This window comes from Scleropages formosus, chromosome 22 (genome assembly GCF_900964775.1).
Source record: "Scleropages formosus chromosome 22, fSclFor1.1, whole genome shotgun sequence".
NCBI lineage: Eukaryota > Metazoa > Chordata > Actinopteri > Osteoglossiformes > Osteoglossidae > Scleropages > Scleropages formosus.
The window spans coordinates 14,189,432-14,207,748 of record NC_041827.1 but is presented as its reverse complement, the minus strand read 5'-3'; the positions used below and the strand labels follow the sequence as shown (position 1 = coordinate 14,207,748).

Below are 18,317 nucleotides of genomic sequence, written 5' to 3'. Positions count from 1 at the left end.
ACTTAACAGCAGAAATACTGGCAAAATTTGTGCATTTTCAGATAGAAACTAAAGAGAAGCAAAAAAGGAAAAAACATGCTTGTAAACACATGAACAGTGTAATATATAGATCAATGTACATTTTGAAGGGTCCTAGGGTAACCTGCTGTAAAACACTCTAAAATATTTTAAGGAAATTGAACAACATATATTTTGAACTGACCAGACACTCAGTGATGGCTTTTCATCTTTCAGATTTAGCCACAATGCATTTTCTACCTGCCTTCACTGTTCTCTTCATATCCTCCTCTCTACTGCTACAACAGCACTTTCCTTTATGGCACTAGTTCACTGGTCCTGCACAGGGAGACGGAACAACTGGCCCCAAGTGAAAAGGCCAGTGCAAGAACATGATTTGTCGCACTAAGACTTGCAACGGAAGGGCATCTCTCAAAGTGACACTGTGGAAAAGAGTTTAAAAGCATACAAAAAACTGTGAGGGAAAGTGAACATAAGGTTTGTTCTTTAACATTTGTTTAGGCAAGCAAATCTGACTCAAAGACATACATGGTATTCAACAAGATGTGTTTACAAGAGATTGATTATTTTGTATATATGTATTTATATTTATATATTTATAATCGACTTTTCTAAAGTTATCAATTAAAAATAAAAAAAAAGAAAAAAAAGAAAAAAAAAAGGAAAAACTACTTAGCAGCAAAATGACAAAACAACCGTGGATGAAGTAAGCTGCCCTCAGACAACTTCTTAGCAGCAACTTTGCCATTACTCTTTCTTGGGGTGCTTGCTTCCTTAATTGCTTTACTATTTAATAGATGCTTTTAAAGAGGGATTCTACGAAGATGGCTCTCGCAACTTGATTTTTTAGGAACTGGTGGAAAAGAGAGGAATGGGAGTAATCTATAACCCTGTTAACACCACCGGGACAACTGAGGAGACAGTACTTGCCACTGCTATATCAGCCCTCTGCAGCATTGTGCCTCAGAGCCCAAGAGTGCTCGCTGTCAGCATGCGTAGTGTAATAGAAAATGGCGGCGTGACTCAAGGCTCTCACTCCCACTCTCAACAGAATGGTGGAGCTCTGCTCTCTAATCGCCAGGAAACACCTGGAAGAACCCCTGCCCACCACAACCATTCCCATGGTACGGCAGGAATGGGAGAGAACTCTTCCTGCTGTCACTCACGCTGCCGAGAATGTGTACCTCTACTCAAACCTCTGTTCGCGAGTCACATGCTTGGGTACGGCTTTCTTTCAGTCCTCACAGTGGGGAGGGAAGGTGGAGAGGATGATCAGAGGTTTGGTACTGGACAAGAGATCTATAAACATGAATAAGTGGATAGTAAAAGTCTTTACATAAACATCATTGACTTACACACCACAAACTGGTAATTCTGTTTTACAGTTCCAAGAAGGGCAAAGGAGTCTATGTTGATTCTCTTTCCTTTCCCGCTTCTTCCTGCTGTTCCTCGTCTTGTTTCTCCCCTTCTGCAGGGCTTGCAGCCTTTTGGACCATCTCAACAGCCACATTTGTCTCTGCAGGACCCTCCTCTGGCATTGCTCCTGGAGGTGTGTGGGGAGGCGGGTCTGTGTTGGCCTCAACCCCACCCCCTGTCTGCCACTCAGACCCTGCCACAGGGCTCTCCCTTGTATCAGTCTGACTGTCGCTGGCCACTCTCAGACGAACACTGTCAGTCTGCGGGCTGCCTTTGACACCAGCTTCTTCTGCTCCTTCCTCACGTAATTTTTTCTTCTTCCTCTTTGGGCTGCCAGAGCTGTCTGCATGGGGCATGCTAGGCAGTGCCATGATACCACCGTGAGGGAGGAACATGTGTGGGTACAGCAGTCCATGGGACATCCCTGGAATTAGGAACGGGTTGAAGGCCAGGTGGCTTCCGCTCCCGCCACCACTGCCACTACTGCCACCACTGCTGTTAGTTCCTAAGACGATGGCAGGCTCCCCGTGGCTGTGGGCTGGGCCAGCTTTGCCCTCCACCAGGGGCTTATCCTCCTTCTTTGTCTCAGCATCAGCTTCCGAGCTGGTTGGCTCACCCTCAGCAGAGGCGCCTGTAACTGCCAGGTCAGAGCTGCTTGCCGGGCTTGCTGCAGCAGAAGACACCGCCGTGGTGGGGGTTGGAGTACCCGCTGTGGCCGACTGGCTCATGAGTCCACCCACACTGAACACATGAGGCTGCATGCCATGAAGCATCATGGGAAGCATGCTCAGGCCATTCTTGGCGTCCTCTCCAGCCGGCACAGCCGCAAACCCGTGGGGGAATCCCATGAGACCGGTGAGTGGGATACTCGGCATGTTCCGCAGGCCCATGAGGTCCATGTTTCCGATCAGTCCGTTCATGAACAAGGGCCCCATACTAGAGTGAGCCTCTGACAGCATGGCTCCCACCTTAGGCATATCATTCCGGGGTCTCCGGCCCCTTTTGCGAGGCCCTGAGTCTCGGCACACCGGCTCAGTTAGTATACGAGTAAACTTACCCTCCGGTAGAAATCCCTGCAACACAGCACAAGGCATTAGCTGAGCTAGGAACTGGCAAAATTACATATAATTCAAATACAATTATGACTTCATACAAATCACTAACTGCCAAATGCAATGCAGAGCTTTTTAGAAGGAAGTTCTTTACAGTATGCTGCTGCCTAATAGTTAAAATGCTTAAATAATACAGTTTTCTGGACAAAAATGATTTCAGATAGCCCCCTGCAGCTTTAAAGACTACTTGATAGCTGTTGAAATCTCTGAGGCTGTGACTCTCAGAAGGTGAGATACGTATTAATAAAACGTTGTGCCAACTCACCGAGTGCTTCACAATGTCAGCCCAGTCAGGGGCCACACAGTAATCCGAATTAGCATCCAGCCACCTAGAGAGCTCCTTTAAAGCTGGTGCCATAGCACCCCCCAGCTGCAGCACAAGGAAATACAGGATGACAAGGTGTCATCAAACCAATAATCACAATAAGGAAGAATATTTTAAGTAACACGCTCTTAAAAATGCCTACATTTGCTGGAAACACCAGTTTAAAAGTAGCTATAGCCTGCACAACATTCCCTGCATTGAAACTAAAGAATACTGAAACATGAACATCAATGAGTATAGGCATCAACCCCTGGCACTGAAGGTCACCAAAGAGGTAACCTTTAAATTTTCCAGTACTCAGAGAATCTCCTTGTATTGGAAAATTAAAAGGTTGCTTCTTTGATAAGTTGTATTAAGCTTGCCAAGAAAATTTTACGCACTATAAATGTTTAAATTCTGCAAGTGGCACCAGTGCAAGTTTGCTAGTATAATGAATATAGACCAGCCAGAAAGTACTAGTGCAACAGTACAGCAGTTCAGAGTTTGGAGTAACAGGGAATGCAGAGGAGTGCCTCACCCTGCGGCCTGTCGCCCTGTGAACCACTGGCACTCGCTCCTCTCCTGTAAGGGAGTTGACATCCAGCTTGCTGGGGTCTTTGCAACGATGCCTCCTCTGTTTGGGTCTGTCCACAAAGCTGTGCAGGATGCCCACACTCTGGGGCTGAATCAGAAAGTTTGGGGTGGGGAGGAAGGACACTGCTGTAATCTTCTACCCTATATTTCGCTGCAGAATACAACAAAGACCTGCAAAACGACTGACATACCCTGTGGTGTTATTTTAAAATGCTAAAACGCCAGTAACATTTTTAAAAGATTAAAAGTGTGTCACAAAGCAGCTCATTCAGCTCATTGTTGCAATCTGGACATTTAGGACCTTGGGTAAATCTAACGCCACGAAAAGGGATTACATGAGAAGAGCAAGATGAAGAATGAGTGCAGTTCAGCTCCACTATGCTCACAGTACTGAAGGGCGGCATCTCCATGGTGTAGTTTGGGTTCTGCCGCAGCCACTCCAGCAAGCCCTTGTTGGCTGTCTCACGATCAAGCGGGAGGCTTTCAGGCTGCGGGGGCACAGGAGGGTGCTCTGGTGGAGCCGACGAGGATGGGACTGACACCGTTGACTGGTTGACGCCTTCTGGTCTGCTCTATAAACACCAGATCCACAAGCCTTAGTCACAGGAAGCTTTAAATGACTTTTCTTAAAGTACTGTTCAGAAAAGAATTAAATTACTGGTCTTTGAATAAAAGAGTAATGGAAAAATTATGTGCAGGCAATAAACCCAAAAAAACCCTTGTCTAATACCTGCACTTCTGGGACATGAAGATCTTGGTTCTTGACAAAACCCACATCAGCCCCATCAACGTTTCTCCGTCGGCCTCGTCTCCTGCGCATGGCTGCATCATCCCGTCGTAGGCTACCATTGACAATCTGACCAGTGACAGGGTGGATCAGACCAGCTTGCAGTATGCCAGCCATATCCAGACCCAGTGAACCAGGCAAGGAGTTCAACGGGGGCAATTTGTGAGGGCCAGTGTGCCCAGCATGGGCCATCCCAAGTTCCCCAGCCTTTGACAGGTCCATCGCAGCATCTTGCCAGCCGTTCAAGAGCAGGGCCCCACCACGGTGTGGCATGCCTACTGGGATCTTCTCTACACTAGGACAAGACTTTCCAGGAGCCTCTCCTTCAAATTCTAACCCACGTCGGCCCCGCTTCAGCTCAGCCAGGAAAGGCACACCCACTAGGCTCTCCTGCAAATGACAGGAGGATCTCAGTCTTGCTGCATGCATTCAGAGATGTGCAAAATTTCAGCAGAACAAACTAAAACTGAAGACACATAGTCTGTCCAACAAGAGACCTGATACTCAGAGCAGCTTCAGTTTCATCAGTACTACTTCATAGCCCATGAGGTCCATATTTTGGTTACTAAAATAGAAATCTCACTCAGGATTTAACTTTGGCATTTGGCTGGAAACTTGCTGTTCTACTGTCACAAAAATATCAAGCGTGCAATATAATTGTGCCATGATTAAAATTAACTATTTAATTTGCATTTAAAATAAAAGAAAAATTCCCAGGTGCTGAACAGCTGAAATATAATTTCAAATTTTGCTTTCAACATCACCCATGGTGCTTTCAGTTGGCTTTGCAGGCATGGATAGTAAGAAAAACAGTAATGTATTTAGATATCTCAGAGGACAGCACATGGAAAATCAAACTACTTTGGAGTTACCTTGGGGAGATGGGAGACAGGAGCGGAAATGCTGAAGTTAAGATTCTGCTGTGGCTGCACTCTTGCAGGGATGTAGGCAGCCCTTGGGGGGGCGCTGTTGGGTACACAGGTGTTTCCTAGAGAGCTAGGAGACTCATACTGCTGACTGGAGGGCCACTTCCCCTTTAGGACAGCATGACAGATACTGTCAATGCGATTTATTATCACTCGATCCTGCAGAAGGACAAAAGAAAATCTGGTTGAAAATACTACAACCATAAGATTTTACTGATTGCAAATTTATTTGAGAGTGAAGTCAACTATGTAAATATGTTGCCAATCTAACTACTTTCCTCCAAAACAAATCAGGTACAAAACTATTTTTGTAAGTCCATCCTGACATCACATTTCCTTAAATACACAGAAATTAACAGAAGCATAGAAGCCTGCATGTTATTCCCTGCAAAGGGCATTAAGAACATTCATGAGTGCATATGTTGTATATTACTGTTCATGTGATTACTATATCACATAACATGCAGGCAGCAACAGATTTATAAAGGTCACGGTGTGACAGCACACCTTGGGCCACTCGGAGAAGGAGTACAGGGCTTTCTCCTGCAGAAGATGGGCGATGGTGGGCTCTCGAACCTCAGGCAGGCTCTCCGTCATCTCACACACCGACAGAGGGGCTGTGAAACGTGATTCTTCTACATAACTCCCCTCAAGTAAAGCTGGAAAGGGGAAGGGAAGACTCTCAGTCAAGCAATGACTAACTGCAAGGGCTTCTCACAGAACATACAAGCAAAGTAGAGTTTTGGCACAAGATTGAGTTTGCTCTGAAAATGAATATCAGCCATTTTAAATTCTGCAGGCTTTGCTTTACTTCCCGCCAATCTAACACTTTCACTGACGACAAATTAAATTTGACATATTTTAAATAGCCGTCCTGCCAACAACAAATTCAGCTACAACGGAAATTAAACCAAGAACTAGGTTCATCATAAAACTGCTACAAATTAAAGTGCAAGGGGAAAACCTTGGATTTCCTTTTCATATTCAGCACAAATTATACAAATATAGGGTTTCTCTTTTATAATATAATTCCTGCAAAACAAAATATTACCGTTAGTTTAAATTGGAAAAATTACATTCATAAACCTCAAAAGGATCACCAATTTTTTTGACCAAACGTGTAAAATTCTTTCCTTTTCAACATAAAAATTCTAATTCAAAACCAAATATAGAATGTCAGAACATTACTTAAACTGTTGAAGGTAAACCCTCCTTAATGTGTTTTCTTTCCTAGTTTAATACTGACAGGTAAGGTTTTCCCTTAGCATTTTCAACTTCTTTCAGCACTGTAAACTTTTTTTTTCTTTTTTGCTTTAGGACTCATTAATAGCGATGATTTGTTCAGTTTGATTGGGTGAAGGGGGGGAAGGAAAAAAAAAAAAAAAAAAAAAAAAAAACCTACAAGATTTTTGAGCGATACTTGCAACAGATACAATTCAGATGAGCAAAAGAAGTTATGCCATGTATGGGGGCACTGCTTGCCTAGTGTGGTGCTTGATGCCATGAGGAACTCTAGCTTAAATTTAAAAACAAGTATTTAATATTCGTCACATTCAGGGTACATAACCTCAGTTCAGATCTGGTTGCCAGAAACAGTACCTGGACTCTTGGGTCTCTCCTCTTTGATCTCATCCTTCACCTCCAGCATACCTGTCTGCTCCATTGAGGGGGACGCCACAGTGCTCTCTGCTTCCAGTGCATCTGGCTTACTGTCTGAGCTGAGTGGCTCCAAAGAGAACTCCTGTTTGAACTGGGAGACCACCTCAGTTCCGGAGGACACGGGGGTGTCCGCCTGCGGGACAGGAAGCGATGGGGATGCAGGTTCATCGGCGGCAAACGTATGTTCACTGAGCGTACTCTCATCAGCCATGTCACCTGCATTGGCTGCATCACCCACATTTCCCTGTTCCTCACTAAGCTCCCTTGAAGCCTCTGGATCTGGGTCCACTTCTGGGTCTGGTTCTGGGCCTGCCAGGCTCTGGCTGTCACGTGACAGCTCCTCCTTGTCAAACTCAAAGGTGACGCTCTCTGCAACATCACCGGGGCTTGGCACGCTATGGGTGACATCTGAGTCACTCAGTTTCTCCTCCGGTTCATCTGGCCCACGCTGATGGTGGAGGCTCATGTCTGAGAGGGAGATGGGGGGCGGAACATACTCTGATGGGCTGGCAGATAGGTCATTCTGCTCCACAGCAGGCTCTGTGTCCGCAATGTCCTTGAACAGCATGAAGCTGGGCTGCAGTGGCTCCACTGTGTTGCTCTGGGAGTCAGAGCTGGGCATGCTCAGGCAGTCTGTCAGTGCCCCATCCACTCTGCTCTCCCCAGGCTGCCCAGTGTCTAGGAACTCTGGCTCCAGAGAGGACGGACCAAGGATAGCATCTGACTCATTGAACATGTCAGAAGTGCTGGTGTGGTCTGTGCTTTCCCAGGGGGCCTGCAGCTCATCCAGCTCGACCGAGGGTGCAATTAGGCCAGTGTCCTCACAGGGGTATTGTTCCCCAACTAGCACGTCACTGCGCAGCTTGCCGGGGATGGGGTCCATGTCCCCCTGGCTGCCATTCAGCTCTCCCTGCACACCATATGAGTTCAACATGTTTTGTCCGCCTGAGACCGAGTTGAAGGGGAAGCCATTCAGGGCCTCCTTGGTGGGTTTGCCATGCAGGGAGTCACTGGTCAGGCTGTCATGCTGAAGGGAATTCAAATCCAGAGACTCATCCAAGGAGGGGCAGTCCAGGTAACCCTCCCTGGCTGTAGTCCCCACCCCCAAGTGACTGCCCGTGTTGGCTCCCACCACCTCAGAGGGTGTGTGAATGTGTGAATGGATATGGGCTTGAGTGTGGTGGCTAGAGCTTGGGTGGAACTCTGCCGGCTGCGGGGAGTGGCAGTGGCTGAGGCCCGCCTCATACAGACAGCAGTGGTGATGGTGGTGGTGGTGGTGATGTAGGGCAGTTGACGGGAATCCCCGGTTCTCCTTCTGTACATAGTTTCTGTGCGCCTCCAGGAAGGACAGCTGTGGGTCGTTGAGGATGTAGTAGTCGGTCCGGCTCAAACCATGACGAGCAACCCCAATGAGCAAGTCACGGTCATGCTTGCCACACTCCCACCACACAGGCAGATATAGGCTGGGCTGGCAGAGCTGCAGCCGCTGGCCCAGCAGGGGGTGCCGTAAGACTTGCTCACGCACCTTCCGCAGCAGCTCAATACGGTACAGGGTACGAGCGGCCCGCTCTTCCGTTATAGGCTCCACAAACAGAGTGGGATCTAGGGGCCCTGGGGAAGTTGAGACAGAGGGCTACCATTTATATATGTCTGAGGCGTTAAAATAATGATTATTTACAAAAAAAAAAAAAAAATCTATATTAACTATTCACAAGAACCAGTGAAAGTATGGAACTAACTGTTTTCCTTAACATGATTCAAAAATGACTAAGGTCATGAATGGTCATATGAAAACATCAGAGAAAGGCTTATTTTTTAGGGATATGTAGCAGAATATTTTAGGACGTTATTAGAATGATATTTTAGGCATCCATTTAAACCAGGATAGTCAGGACTACCCAGTATCACTATCAGCTGCAGGCATAAGGAGCTTTTCAGAAGACAGTGAAATGCAGAAGGACCTGCTCTCTTACAAGACTCAGTACCTTCATCCTTGCGGGGAGGAAGCCTGCAGGCTGTGCGGCACATAGCAACAAAACTACAGAAGTACCGCTCCAGGCTCTCATCGGTCTTCCTCTCAAGACGGGCAAAGGAGCGGAACTGTGTCCAGTCAAAGGCCTTCTTCTCTGGGTCATACACCACTCCAAATGAGGACACAGTGCGGTAGAAGTCAGCCTGCTCACGTCGAGTCCACCTGCTCAAAAAGAACAATAGTGAGAATGAGCTCATCCTCAAAATTTTGTCCTTCCTCATGAAAAACAAAACCAACATATATAGTAACATAACCAACGTAGGAGAAAAGATCCTCCCTAGCAATTCCCTTTTTCAAACACAATTAAGGCCAGAAGGTAATATAGTGGTTAACATTTGGGCTTCAAAGTACAGATCTTGAGCTCCTAAGTTTGTTCCTGATCAGCCTGACACACCTTGTTGTGTAAATGGATCATTTCGAATTAAACCTTCCACAATTTAAAATGGTCACATTTTTCTGAGTACATCTTCTGGCCATATAACCTGCACCTCAGAAAACATATAATTCCACTTTAAACACAGATCCCATTTTTTTAAATTCGTCAAACAAGCTGCTCTGACGTGCAGACCGTGAAGCTGCCTCTCATCTTCTCACATAGTGTTACACGCTGCTTGTATTTAAACATGCCAGCACTGAAGTTCTCATGACACTCCAAAACTTGATGGTCTTGTGCCATTTTCTTTTTTACGAGACATCAAGGACCGTGTTACACAATAATTCTGAGGTCTACAGTTGCACCACTTTTGAATTTGCTATGTCACCCTTTACATACCACTGTGTGTTCAGTAAGACACTTCCACTGTGAAACAATTACAAATTTTTCACATACACTTTCAATACATCACTCATGGGGCAGCAGAGGGTGTCACGATTATAGCTGTTGCAGCGTAAATTAAAAACTCAGGGTCGACACCTGCCTCCAGCTGTAGCACCCTTGAGCAAAGTACTTTGTTACACTAAAAATAAACAAAATAAAGGTATAAATGGATTAGTAATTCTATGTAGCTTAGTATACAAACCTAATATTTTAAACTGCCTTGGACTTAATCATTTGCTAGACAAACTTATGTTGCTTTTAAAGTGCAAGCTCTTCAAAGGATGATGCATAATAGCCCAAGATAAAGCATCACAAACCTTCATTGTGTGTCTGCCAGACCTCCACTAGCCTCCATCTGTATGTTGTTGCTATGGTGAACCCATCATCCAAAAAAGCATCTACTGCTACCAAATTAAACATTCACATCACTGTAAACAATGTAGATTTAGGTACATGGGTGTCCAATGTGCAACCCACCATCATCAGATAAAATCTCATTTGAAATAGCGACTAATTTCTGTTGTGATTCTCTTTTTAATATATTCCAAATGTACACTACGCTGACAGACAGTAACTCTTAAAAGTTTCCTATCTGAGTTTTACAGATGGAATCTCATCTCTATCGGAATTAAATTTTACACAGTGCTTGATAATGTTTCACATTTCACATTTGTGCCAATTCATTTATTCTGTCTGAATGCATTTGAATTTCTGGGTAGTGTACAATGTTTGCTTACAGCCAGCCTGGACAGCATTATTAATACATTGCTGGCAGAGAATTTCTGTACATGCAGTATGCTGTATTGATGTTTGTAGATAAACAGAAAGGATCTGGAATAAGGTCTAGAATAAGGTAAATACTGTCATACATTTCATATACTTAACATATATTATTCTTATATTTCACAAAGTAGTGTCAGTTTAAGGGGTGCGGTGGCGCAGTGGGTTGGACCGCAGTCCTGCTGTCCGGTGGGTCTGGGGTTCGAGTCCCACTTGGGGTGCCTTGCGGCGGACTGGCGTCCCGTCCTGGGTGTGTCCCCTTCCCCCTCTGGCCTTACGCCCTGTGTTGCCGGGTAGGCTCCGGTTCCCCGTGACCCCGTAAGGGACAAGCGGTTCAGAAAATGTGTGTGTGTGTGTGTGTGTGTGTGTGTGTGTGTCAGTTTAATGAACTTTCTACACTTGGACAAAATCTGCTGGATCAGTTTTGTCCAAGTCTCAGAAAATAGACAATAGTACTGTAATAAAGTATCTATCCATAGAATTCCAGTAAATGTTTATCCAATGCATCATCATGGTGGTTCACAGTCTATCACAGAAGCATAAAGACGAGCTAACCCATAACCCTTAGATAGGCTATACCCCAGACAGCATGCAGCACAAACCACTGAGCCACTCTTCCATCCCTTGCAATGTTTTAATTTTATAAGATTATAACTATCAGTGAAGTAGTTTTCCCTATGATTTGTGTTTTAGGGTTCAAAGAGGCTCACCTACACCATAACAAACTTGCCTTTAAGGTGACAGCCTTCTCCTGAATGCCTACCTTACCAGCTGCCATACAGTCCTTCTTGCAGTACATTAATATGTTGGTCATCACTAACCTCCTCTGCCACTCCAGGAACAGGGGGTCAGGCTCTGTCACTCGCCGGCGGAATTCCTCCCCCAGTTGCCATGCCATGGGCCCCGCCCCCTCAGGCATCAGGAAATCATGCCTCAAGGGCTCCCGGCGGGTGAAGCGCTGGTAAGCAGTAATGAGTCTTCGTAGTCTTGCAGTGAGGGCCGAGCCCGTGGGCCACACAGCCCGGCCTTGTTCCATATTGTCCTGAACCATCACCACTGTGGGCGGCACAGATGACGAAAGTCATGGAAACAACATATGACCCAAACACCAACAAGCAGACTGACCTTCAACAAGCAACTGGACACACACCAAATAAATGACTCACTTCCACAAGCCCACACTGAAATGAGTAAACAAATTTTACATGCAACACATCTAGTAGTGTAGAGTGTAGATACTAAAGGGTAGCACACACATTCCTACCTGGAACAGCATTTTCACTTTTGTCTGAGATTTCATTATACGTTGCCGTCTCTTCCTTTAGTACAAACGAGAAAAGTCATTATAAAAACACAACAAGATACAATAATGGAGACTTCAACAGATCGACAAAGGTATAGAAAAACACATCTAAAGAACAACAAAAGCAGGAAGTCAGTGCTCTCTGTCTGTGTAAAAAAGGTACACAATGACATTACCATTTTGCCCTCAGAAAACAGATTTCCTGGAATCTACTTATAATGGCTTTCCACGTGGGTCAAAAGAGAACTTACTTGGGCAGATGAGATAGTCACGGATTAAAGCAATTACAGTTACAGATGCAGTACCACGGTCACACTGAACATACTACAAGCTGTTCGTTTCTGTACCCCTCTGCATCTAAGAAGGCATTTCGACTGCTCAACAATGACATCTGTGCTTGCACACAACATTTGCTTACAGGCACATTACAGTCATATTACCTTGCACCTAGGCTGTTTCAACACACACAGTGAGGTGAAGTGATGCGAAAGACAAATGACAACAAAGAGGCCACAGTGCAAAGTCAGGTTCTGCTCAACAAGCTCTGCTTTTGAAACGCACTGAAACCGTAGTACTGCCTTGTCTTCACATAAGGAAACAGTCTTCTACCCCAGTCTGACACACCACTCTTACCTCAGTTGGCTCTTTGTCCCCTGTTGCCTCCACTTTGCCCTCAGACTCATCTTTGACATCATCACTTTTGCAGACACTGCAAAAACAAATCAACAGAAATCTTGTCAAAGATCAGAAACGGTGGGAAACAATTCAATTTATTTTATGTCATTAGGTTGTCTACAGGGAAGTAAGAAAGTACACCTCTTGGAAACTTTTGTCATTTTAAACATATTATGGAATATAAATATATTATGGAATGTCTGATAGTCTTTTCAATGTCATCAGTGGGTTAAGGTGACCACATTCAACAAGAAATACTGCTAATTTGTACTTATGCAATTGTGCAATTATTTATTCAACAAGAAATGCTGGACCCCGAGACCAAAAAACTGAATACACCACTTTTTTCATCATTTGACTGAACATAACTGTGTCTATGCCCACCACCATCTATCAGTGGCTCACCAACTTTCTGACAAGCAGATGGCAACTGGTGAGCTTGGGAAAATTCACTTCCAGCACATGCACAGTAACCACTGGTGCTCCCCACTATTCTTCTCCTTGTACAAAAATGACTGCACCTCCAAAGACCCCTCTGTGAAGCTCCTGAAGTTTACAAATGACACTATAGTTATCAGCCTCATCCAGGGATGGTGACAAGTCTGCATGCAGGAGGGAGGTTGAACAGCTGGCTGGCTGATACAATCAAAACAACCAGGAGATGAACACACTCAAAACAGTGGAGATGATTGTGGACTTCAGGAGGAACCCCCCTGCAATTCCTGGGTCCTACAATCTCCTAGACCTGAAGTGGGACACCTATATTGACTCCATCGTGAAAAAGGCCCAACAGTGGCTGTACTTCCCTCGCCAACTGAAGAAGTTCAACCTGCCACAGAAACTGCTGATCCAGTTCTACTCAGCTGTCACCGAGTCTCCAAATCAGACAGAAATAGGCTACAGTCAAGACAGCTCAGAGGATCATTGGTGCACCCCTGCCTACCCTTCAGGTCTTGTAGAAGTCCAGAATGAAAAAGCAGGGGAGCAAAATTGCCAGTGATCCCACACACCCCAGGCACAAAGTCTTTACACTTCTCCCCTCTGGCAGGAGTTACAGAGCACTGTGCGCCAGAACGACCAGATACAAGAACAATTTTTTTCCCTTCAGGCCATCACTCTCATGAACAGTTAACATTCCCCTATAGGTCTCCTGTCAGTGCAACAATATTCAACCATTTTTGGTAATTTACATTTATTCATTCAGCTGATGTTTTTCTCTAAAACAACATAGTGTTAAGGTTACAGTTATTTAGCCATTTATACAGCTGGGTGATTTTCACTGGAGCAATTTAGGGTGAGTACCTTGTTCAAGAGTACTACAGCCAGAGATGGGGATCGAACCTGCGACCTTTGGAGCCAAAGGCAGTAGCTCTAACCACTACACTACCAGCTGCCCCCTGGTAATTTAATTCTTATTTACTTTTTTAGTATTTATACTACTATTTATACTCTCGTGTTTGTATATTGTGTAGATATGTTATTCTGTGCCACCTGTTTGTCTGTAAATACTGGAGGCACCAAAACCACAGCAAATTCCTTGTGTATCAGCACACTTGGTCAATAAAACTCATTCTGATTCTGATAATTTACCTTTGGTACAACAAAACAAGTCCACATGATTTGCTAGTTAACAGATTAGCATTCATGATAAACGGTTTGCACAAAGATGAGAAGCTTGCTTTAGGGAAACTCAACAGTCAACAAGAAACTGGACACATTTGGTCTTCACGGGAAGACAAGAAGAATGAAGCCTCTGTTCTCCAAACAACATAAATTTACCTTTGAAGTTAGCAAGATGTCACCTGGGTTTAAACAAACGACTTCCAAAACAATTTGCTCTAGACAGTCAAATGTGGAATTCAAACGCTGCCTTTTAACTCAAGAACATCATACTAGCTGGGGGGGGGGGGGGGAAAAAAAAAAAAAAAAAAAAAAAAAAAAAAGTGATGGGAGCATTATCTTTTGAGGTTCCGCTGATACTGAATCAACTAAGAATTCCACAAGGTACCAGAGAATGCTGGAACAGAATATGGGGCCATCTGTCAAAAACCAGAAACTGAACAGAAAATGGGACTACTACTTCACAGCCTAACAGTCCAAAAACAGGTGTTAATCCACATTTCAGTAACTGAGGAGAGAGAAAAAAAAGAAAAAAAAAAAATTTTTGAGGGGTCAAGTCACAGTCCACATTTAAATCCAAGTGCAATGATGTAGGGAGACATGAAGTAAGCTGTGCATGCAAGAAAGGCTTCAAAACTCCTGCAGTTGAAACATTTTTGTGTGGACGAGTACAACAAAATTCCTGTCTGTTAATGTAAGAGACTGATAAATAAAAAGCACTTACATGTAGTTACTCATGCAAAGGGGGAAACACACATTATAGTATCCAGGGGTGTATGTAGTTTTTTCCCCACCCTAATAAACTGCATTTATGGTGAACTTTAAAAATTATTTTTTTAAAAAAGTACATTTATTCATTTAGCAGATTCTTTTCTCCAAAGCAATTTACAACTCAAGAGAAAAATACAATGAGTGCATTAAAAATAATTGCAAAGTATACATTTCCAGTATTTGTTAAATGGGGTCACCTTAACCCACTGAATGAGTATGAGTGAGGATCACACATCAACACACATCTTAATATATTTAAAATAGGGGGCACTTATTTTCCCCACATTAACAATGAATCCTGAAAAAAATGTATTCACCTGAATGCATTTCCCAAACAAGCAAACGAGCGATATTTATGACAATAGTCAATGTACTGTTGTCCCAAGTCTGCCCCCACTCCCTTGCCTGTCTGTGGCATCAGCTGATGTCTCTCCACCACTTTGCTCAACCGACAGTGCTGTGACATCTGGCATACCGACCCGCTCCAGAAAGCAAAGGTCTGCGTCCGCCCGCATGGCGTTGTACCGCTCATAGCCTGAAGACACAAGTTTTAACACACAGAGAGGGTGAAACGGCCACAGATAAACCCGATAATTTTGCAACGGCTTCTGAGACAGCTCAGATTAACACCAATCAATCAATGTTTAAACAAGAATGAATACCACTTCACTACTCAAAGCAGAAAAATTCTTTTCTCAGTTTACACCTGCAATAAAGTAAAGACCCAAGATACATGTATAAGACTGACAAATTCAAGAAACAGGACAAGACCCAACTATTATAATTTAAAGCACAAATACAACACATGCAATCATTATTAAAAAAAAAGATGAATATTCATCTTACAGTACAATCAAATAAGCCAGAGCCTGATGTTTCTACTGAAAAGCTCATTTTAATTAAAAGGATAAAGTTTTTTTTTTTTTTTTTTTTTAAAAAAAAAAACATTCTTCATCTAATAATTTTACACAGATCTTACAACAATGTTTGTTATTATTACAGAACCTATATCTTGGACTCTATAGACAGTGTTTGGCCCATTTTGAGGCGCAGAGGAATACCGTGCTTGTGAACGCCTATGAGAAGAGATTTGTCTGCCTCTGTGTCCCACCAGCTTGCTGGGATCTCCAGGTAGTCAATATCAGGTAAGGCCACTTCCAGTTTACTGTGGGAATCAAACAACAGAGGATAAACTCCCATGGTCCAGGACCAAAACTACAGCAGTGTGCTCCCTTATGGATCACTATACATGTTGTGTGTGAGGTATACAGAAAAGTTTACCTCATACACAAGATGTTAGAAGTATAAATATTTTGTAATAACACACACCTGTGTACTTAACTCCTTACAGGACAATGAATTACTACAGATGGTCCCCTGTGTGTTATTTTCCCAAATATATATCTCCTTTTTGTGACCATGTCCCACTGTAAGACTCGAGATAAAATACAGCTGTTTTAAGTCAAAAGTGAAAGGGGGGGGGGGGTCCTTTACAATTTCTTTTACAACCCCAATTCTAAAAAAAAAAAAAGGGACATTATAGAAAATGCCAATTATAAACAAAAAAGGAGTGGTTTGTAAATTTGCTTAGACAGATCCAAACAAAAACATTATAAAGAGAAGGTATTTCATGATTTCCTTAGTCAACTACATTGTTTAAGATATGTTTCTTCATAAATTGATGCCTGCAAAACATTCCAAAAAGTTTTACGGTACAGAAATTAATACAGGCAAAACATAAGACTTTTGCAATTGCCTTCTGCTACTACTGCATTCAATTCAATGTGCTACCATAATGTGTAGAGAATGCCCTTTAAAAAGAATAAAGGGCTTTAATACACTTTTCATTCCATATTAGCATCATAGAGCTATGGACCCCCAATATAACAGCCTTTTACCTAGCAGGGATGCCCTCCAGGGCTTGGTTGGCTGCCTCTCCAAGGACCTCAACTTTCAGGTAATAGAGCATCCGTACCCGAAGCAGAACTCTGCACGTGGAAAACACAGTTCACATCTTGCCTTTCTTTACTTGTTCTTCCTCATGAGACACATTTATAACTCTTTCTTCAAACTATATATGGAGATGTGAAAGTCCCTAACATGCACTGTCTTTTCTTCAAAATTTTAACTTCTTCTAGGCCGTGAGTAATTTTAAGAACAAAAGCTAAGGACACCTAGAAAAATGAGTCTTGATTACGTTCACATGCAATTGTCTTACATAGAATTTTTATATATATATAATATATATATATATAAAAAATGAGTCTTATTTTCAATGTAACCTTATACTTCACACACCCCATGAAGCTCATCTTCAGATCCCAACAGCAGGTTGAGACCCCCTAATCTAAATTCATGTAACCTCTATATCCAGGAACATGCCCTCACTTGTTGCAGTGTTGCTTGAGGTGCTTCTTATAGCTGTCGTCTTGAAGGACCACCTCAGGGTTGCAGTGGACCAGCCAGTCTGCATTCTTTAGCTCTGGTTGGCATAGCTGGTTCTTCAGCTTCTTGCCCTTCCTGCCCCGGGGCACAGGGACAGATAAGCCTGAGGGACAGAAGATAGCAAAATTAGTCACGGGTCACTCACCATCTTTAACCACTTATCCGAGTCTGGGTCACAGTGGTACTAGTTGGAGGTACACCAGGAGGGGATGCCAACTACCACAGTAGTCACATCCTTATCATGATCATTATTATTATTTATTCATCCACCTGATGGTTTCCTTTGAAATGGCTTACAATGTTTAGCAACTTACAACAATTTACTAATTTGTACAAGTGGGTAATGTTTACTGTAGCAATTCTGAGTAAGTACTTTGCTCAAGGGGATTACAGCAGGAGGTGGGGTTGGGCTTTGGCTCTTTTGATTGAAGACTGCAGCTCTAACAATTGTGCTAGCAGCAGCCCTACCAGACAATCACAGATTACTGTCCTTATGTGATCATTCTCTAAAAAAAAATGTATCAATGCATCAGTACTGAACAACTGCAGTAGTTTTGTAAGGAACTTGTATACAAGGATAATTTGGCACCAGGCAAAGCAACTCTAAAGTACTTTTTACTGGTTCACCCTAAAGGTATCCAATTTTTAATGCAAACTTTTCATGATTTCCAGCTGTAAGCATAATTCTTGAATAAAGTAACTTAGCTCCTATTGGTTCAACATAAATAATTAACTTGCTGCCATCTCAGGTCAATAAAGAAGCCAACGTGAGGAGACATGGTCACTTCTCACCAGAGTGGTTCTGCAGAGCTTCATTCTGGCCATCCTTGGTGGGTGTGATGAGGTCCCAGATGAAGCTCTTGATCTTGTCATCACCCTTGTAGTGGCGCACACAGTAGACCAGAAGTGCCCGGCACAGCAGCTCCATGTCCCGCTCTGAAAGGTGCCACTTGAAGCGTCCGTGGGTCAGGATGTCCTTCCAGCGGCCCCAGCTGCAGAGTGCAAGAGCTCAAAGTCTGCACTTTACACAATGGAGAGTACAATTTCTGAAGCCAGGT

General features: G+C 43.6%; 1 protein-coding gene across 3 annotated transcripts in view; it reads right to left on the bottom strand.

The window, feature by feature from the left end:
• Positions 1–719: 719 nt before the first annotated feature.
• Positions 720–18,317, bottom strand: part of chd6 (chromodomain helicase DNA binding protein 6) — a 45,040-nt gene continuing 27,442 nt past the window's right edge. For all 3 annotated transcript variants that reach the window (XM_029247817.1, XM_029247818.1, XM_029247819.1), the window contains 17 exons: positions 18,052–18,251; positions 17,203–17,362; positions 16,713–16,802; positions 15,876–15,979; positions 15,220–15,349; positions 12,382–12,457; positions 11,710–11,764; positions 11,267–11,501; positions 8,802–9,010; positions 6,757–8,427; positions 5,665–5,816; positions 5,104–5,316; positions 4,175–4,621; positions 3,831–4,016; positions 3,389–3,532; positions 2,812–2,916; positions 720–2,507 (listed from right to left, as the gene is read on the bottom strand). In XM_029247817.1, the coding sequence (XP_029103650.1) occupies positions 1,425–2,507; positions 2,812–2,916; positions 3,389–3,532; positions 3,831–4,016; positions 4,175–4,621; positions 5,104–5,316; positions 5,665–5,816; positions 6,757–8,427; positions 8,802–9,010; positions 11,267–11,501; positions 11,710–11,764; positions 12,382–12,457; positions 15,220–15,349; positions 15,876–15,979; positions 16,713–16,802; positions 17,203–17,362; positions 18,052–18,251 (5,260 nt within the window). In that variant the 3' untranslated portion in view covers positions 720–1,424. The remainder of the gene's footprint in view (positions 2,508–2,811; positions 2,917–3,388; positions 3,533–3,830; positions 4,017–4,174; positions 4,622–5,103; positions 5,317–5,664; positions 5,817–6,756; positions 8,428–8,801; positions 9,011–11,266; positions 11,502–11,709; positions 11,765–12,381; positions 12,458–15,219; positions 15,350–15,875; positions 15,980–16,712; positions 16,803–17,202; positions 17,363–18,051; positions 18,252–18,317) is intronic.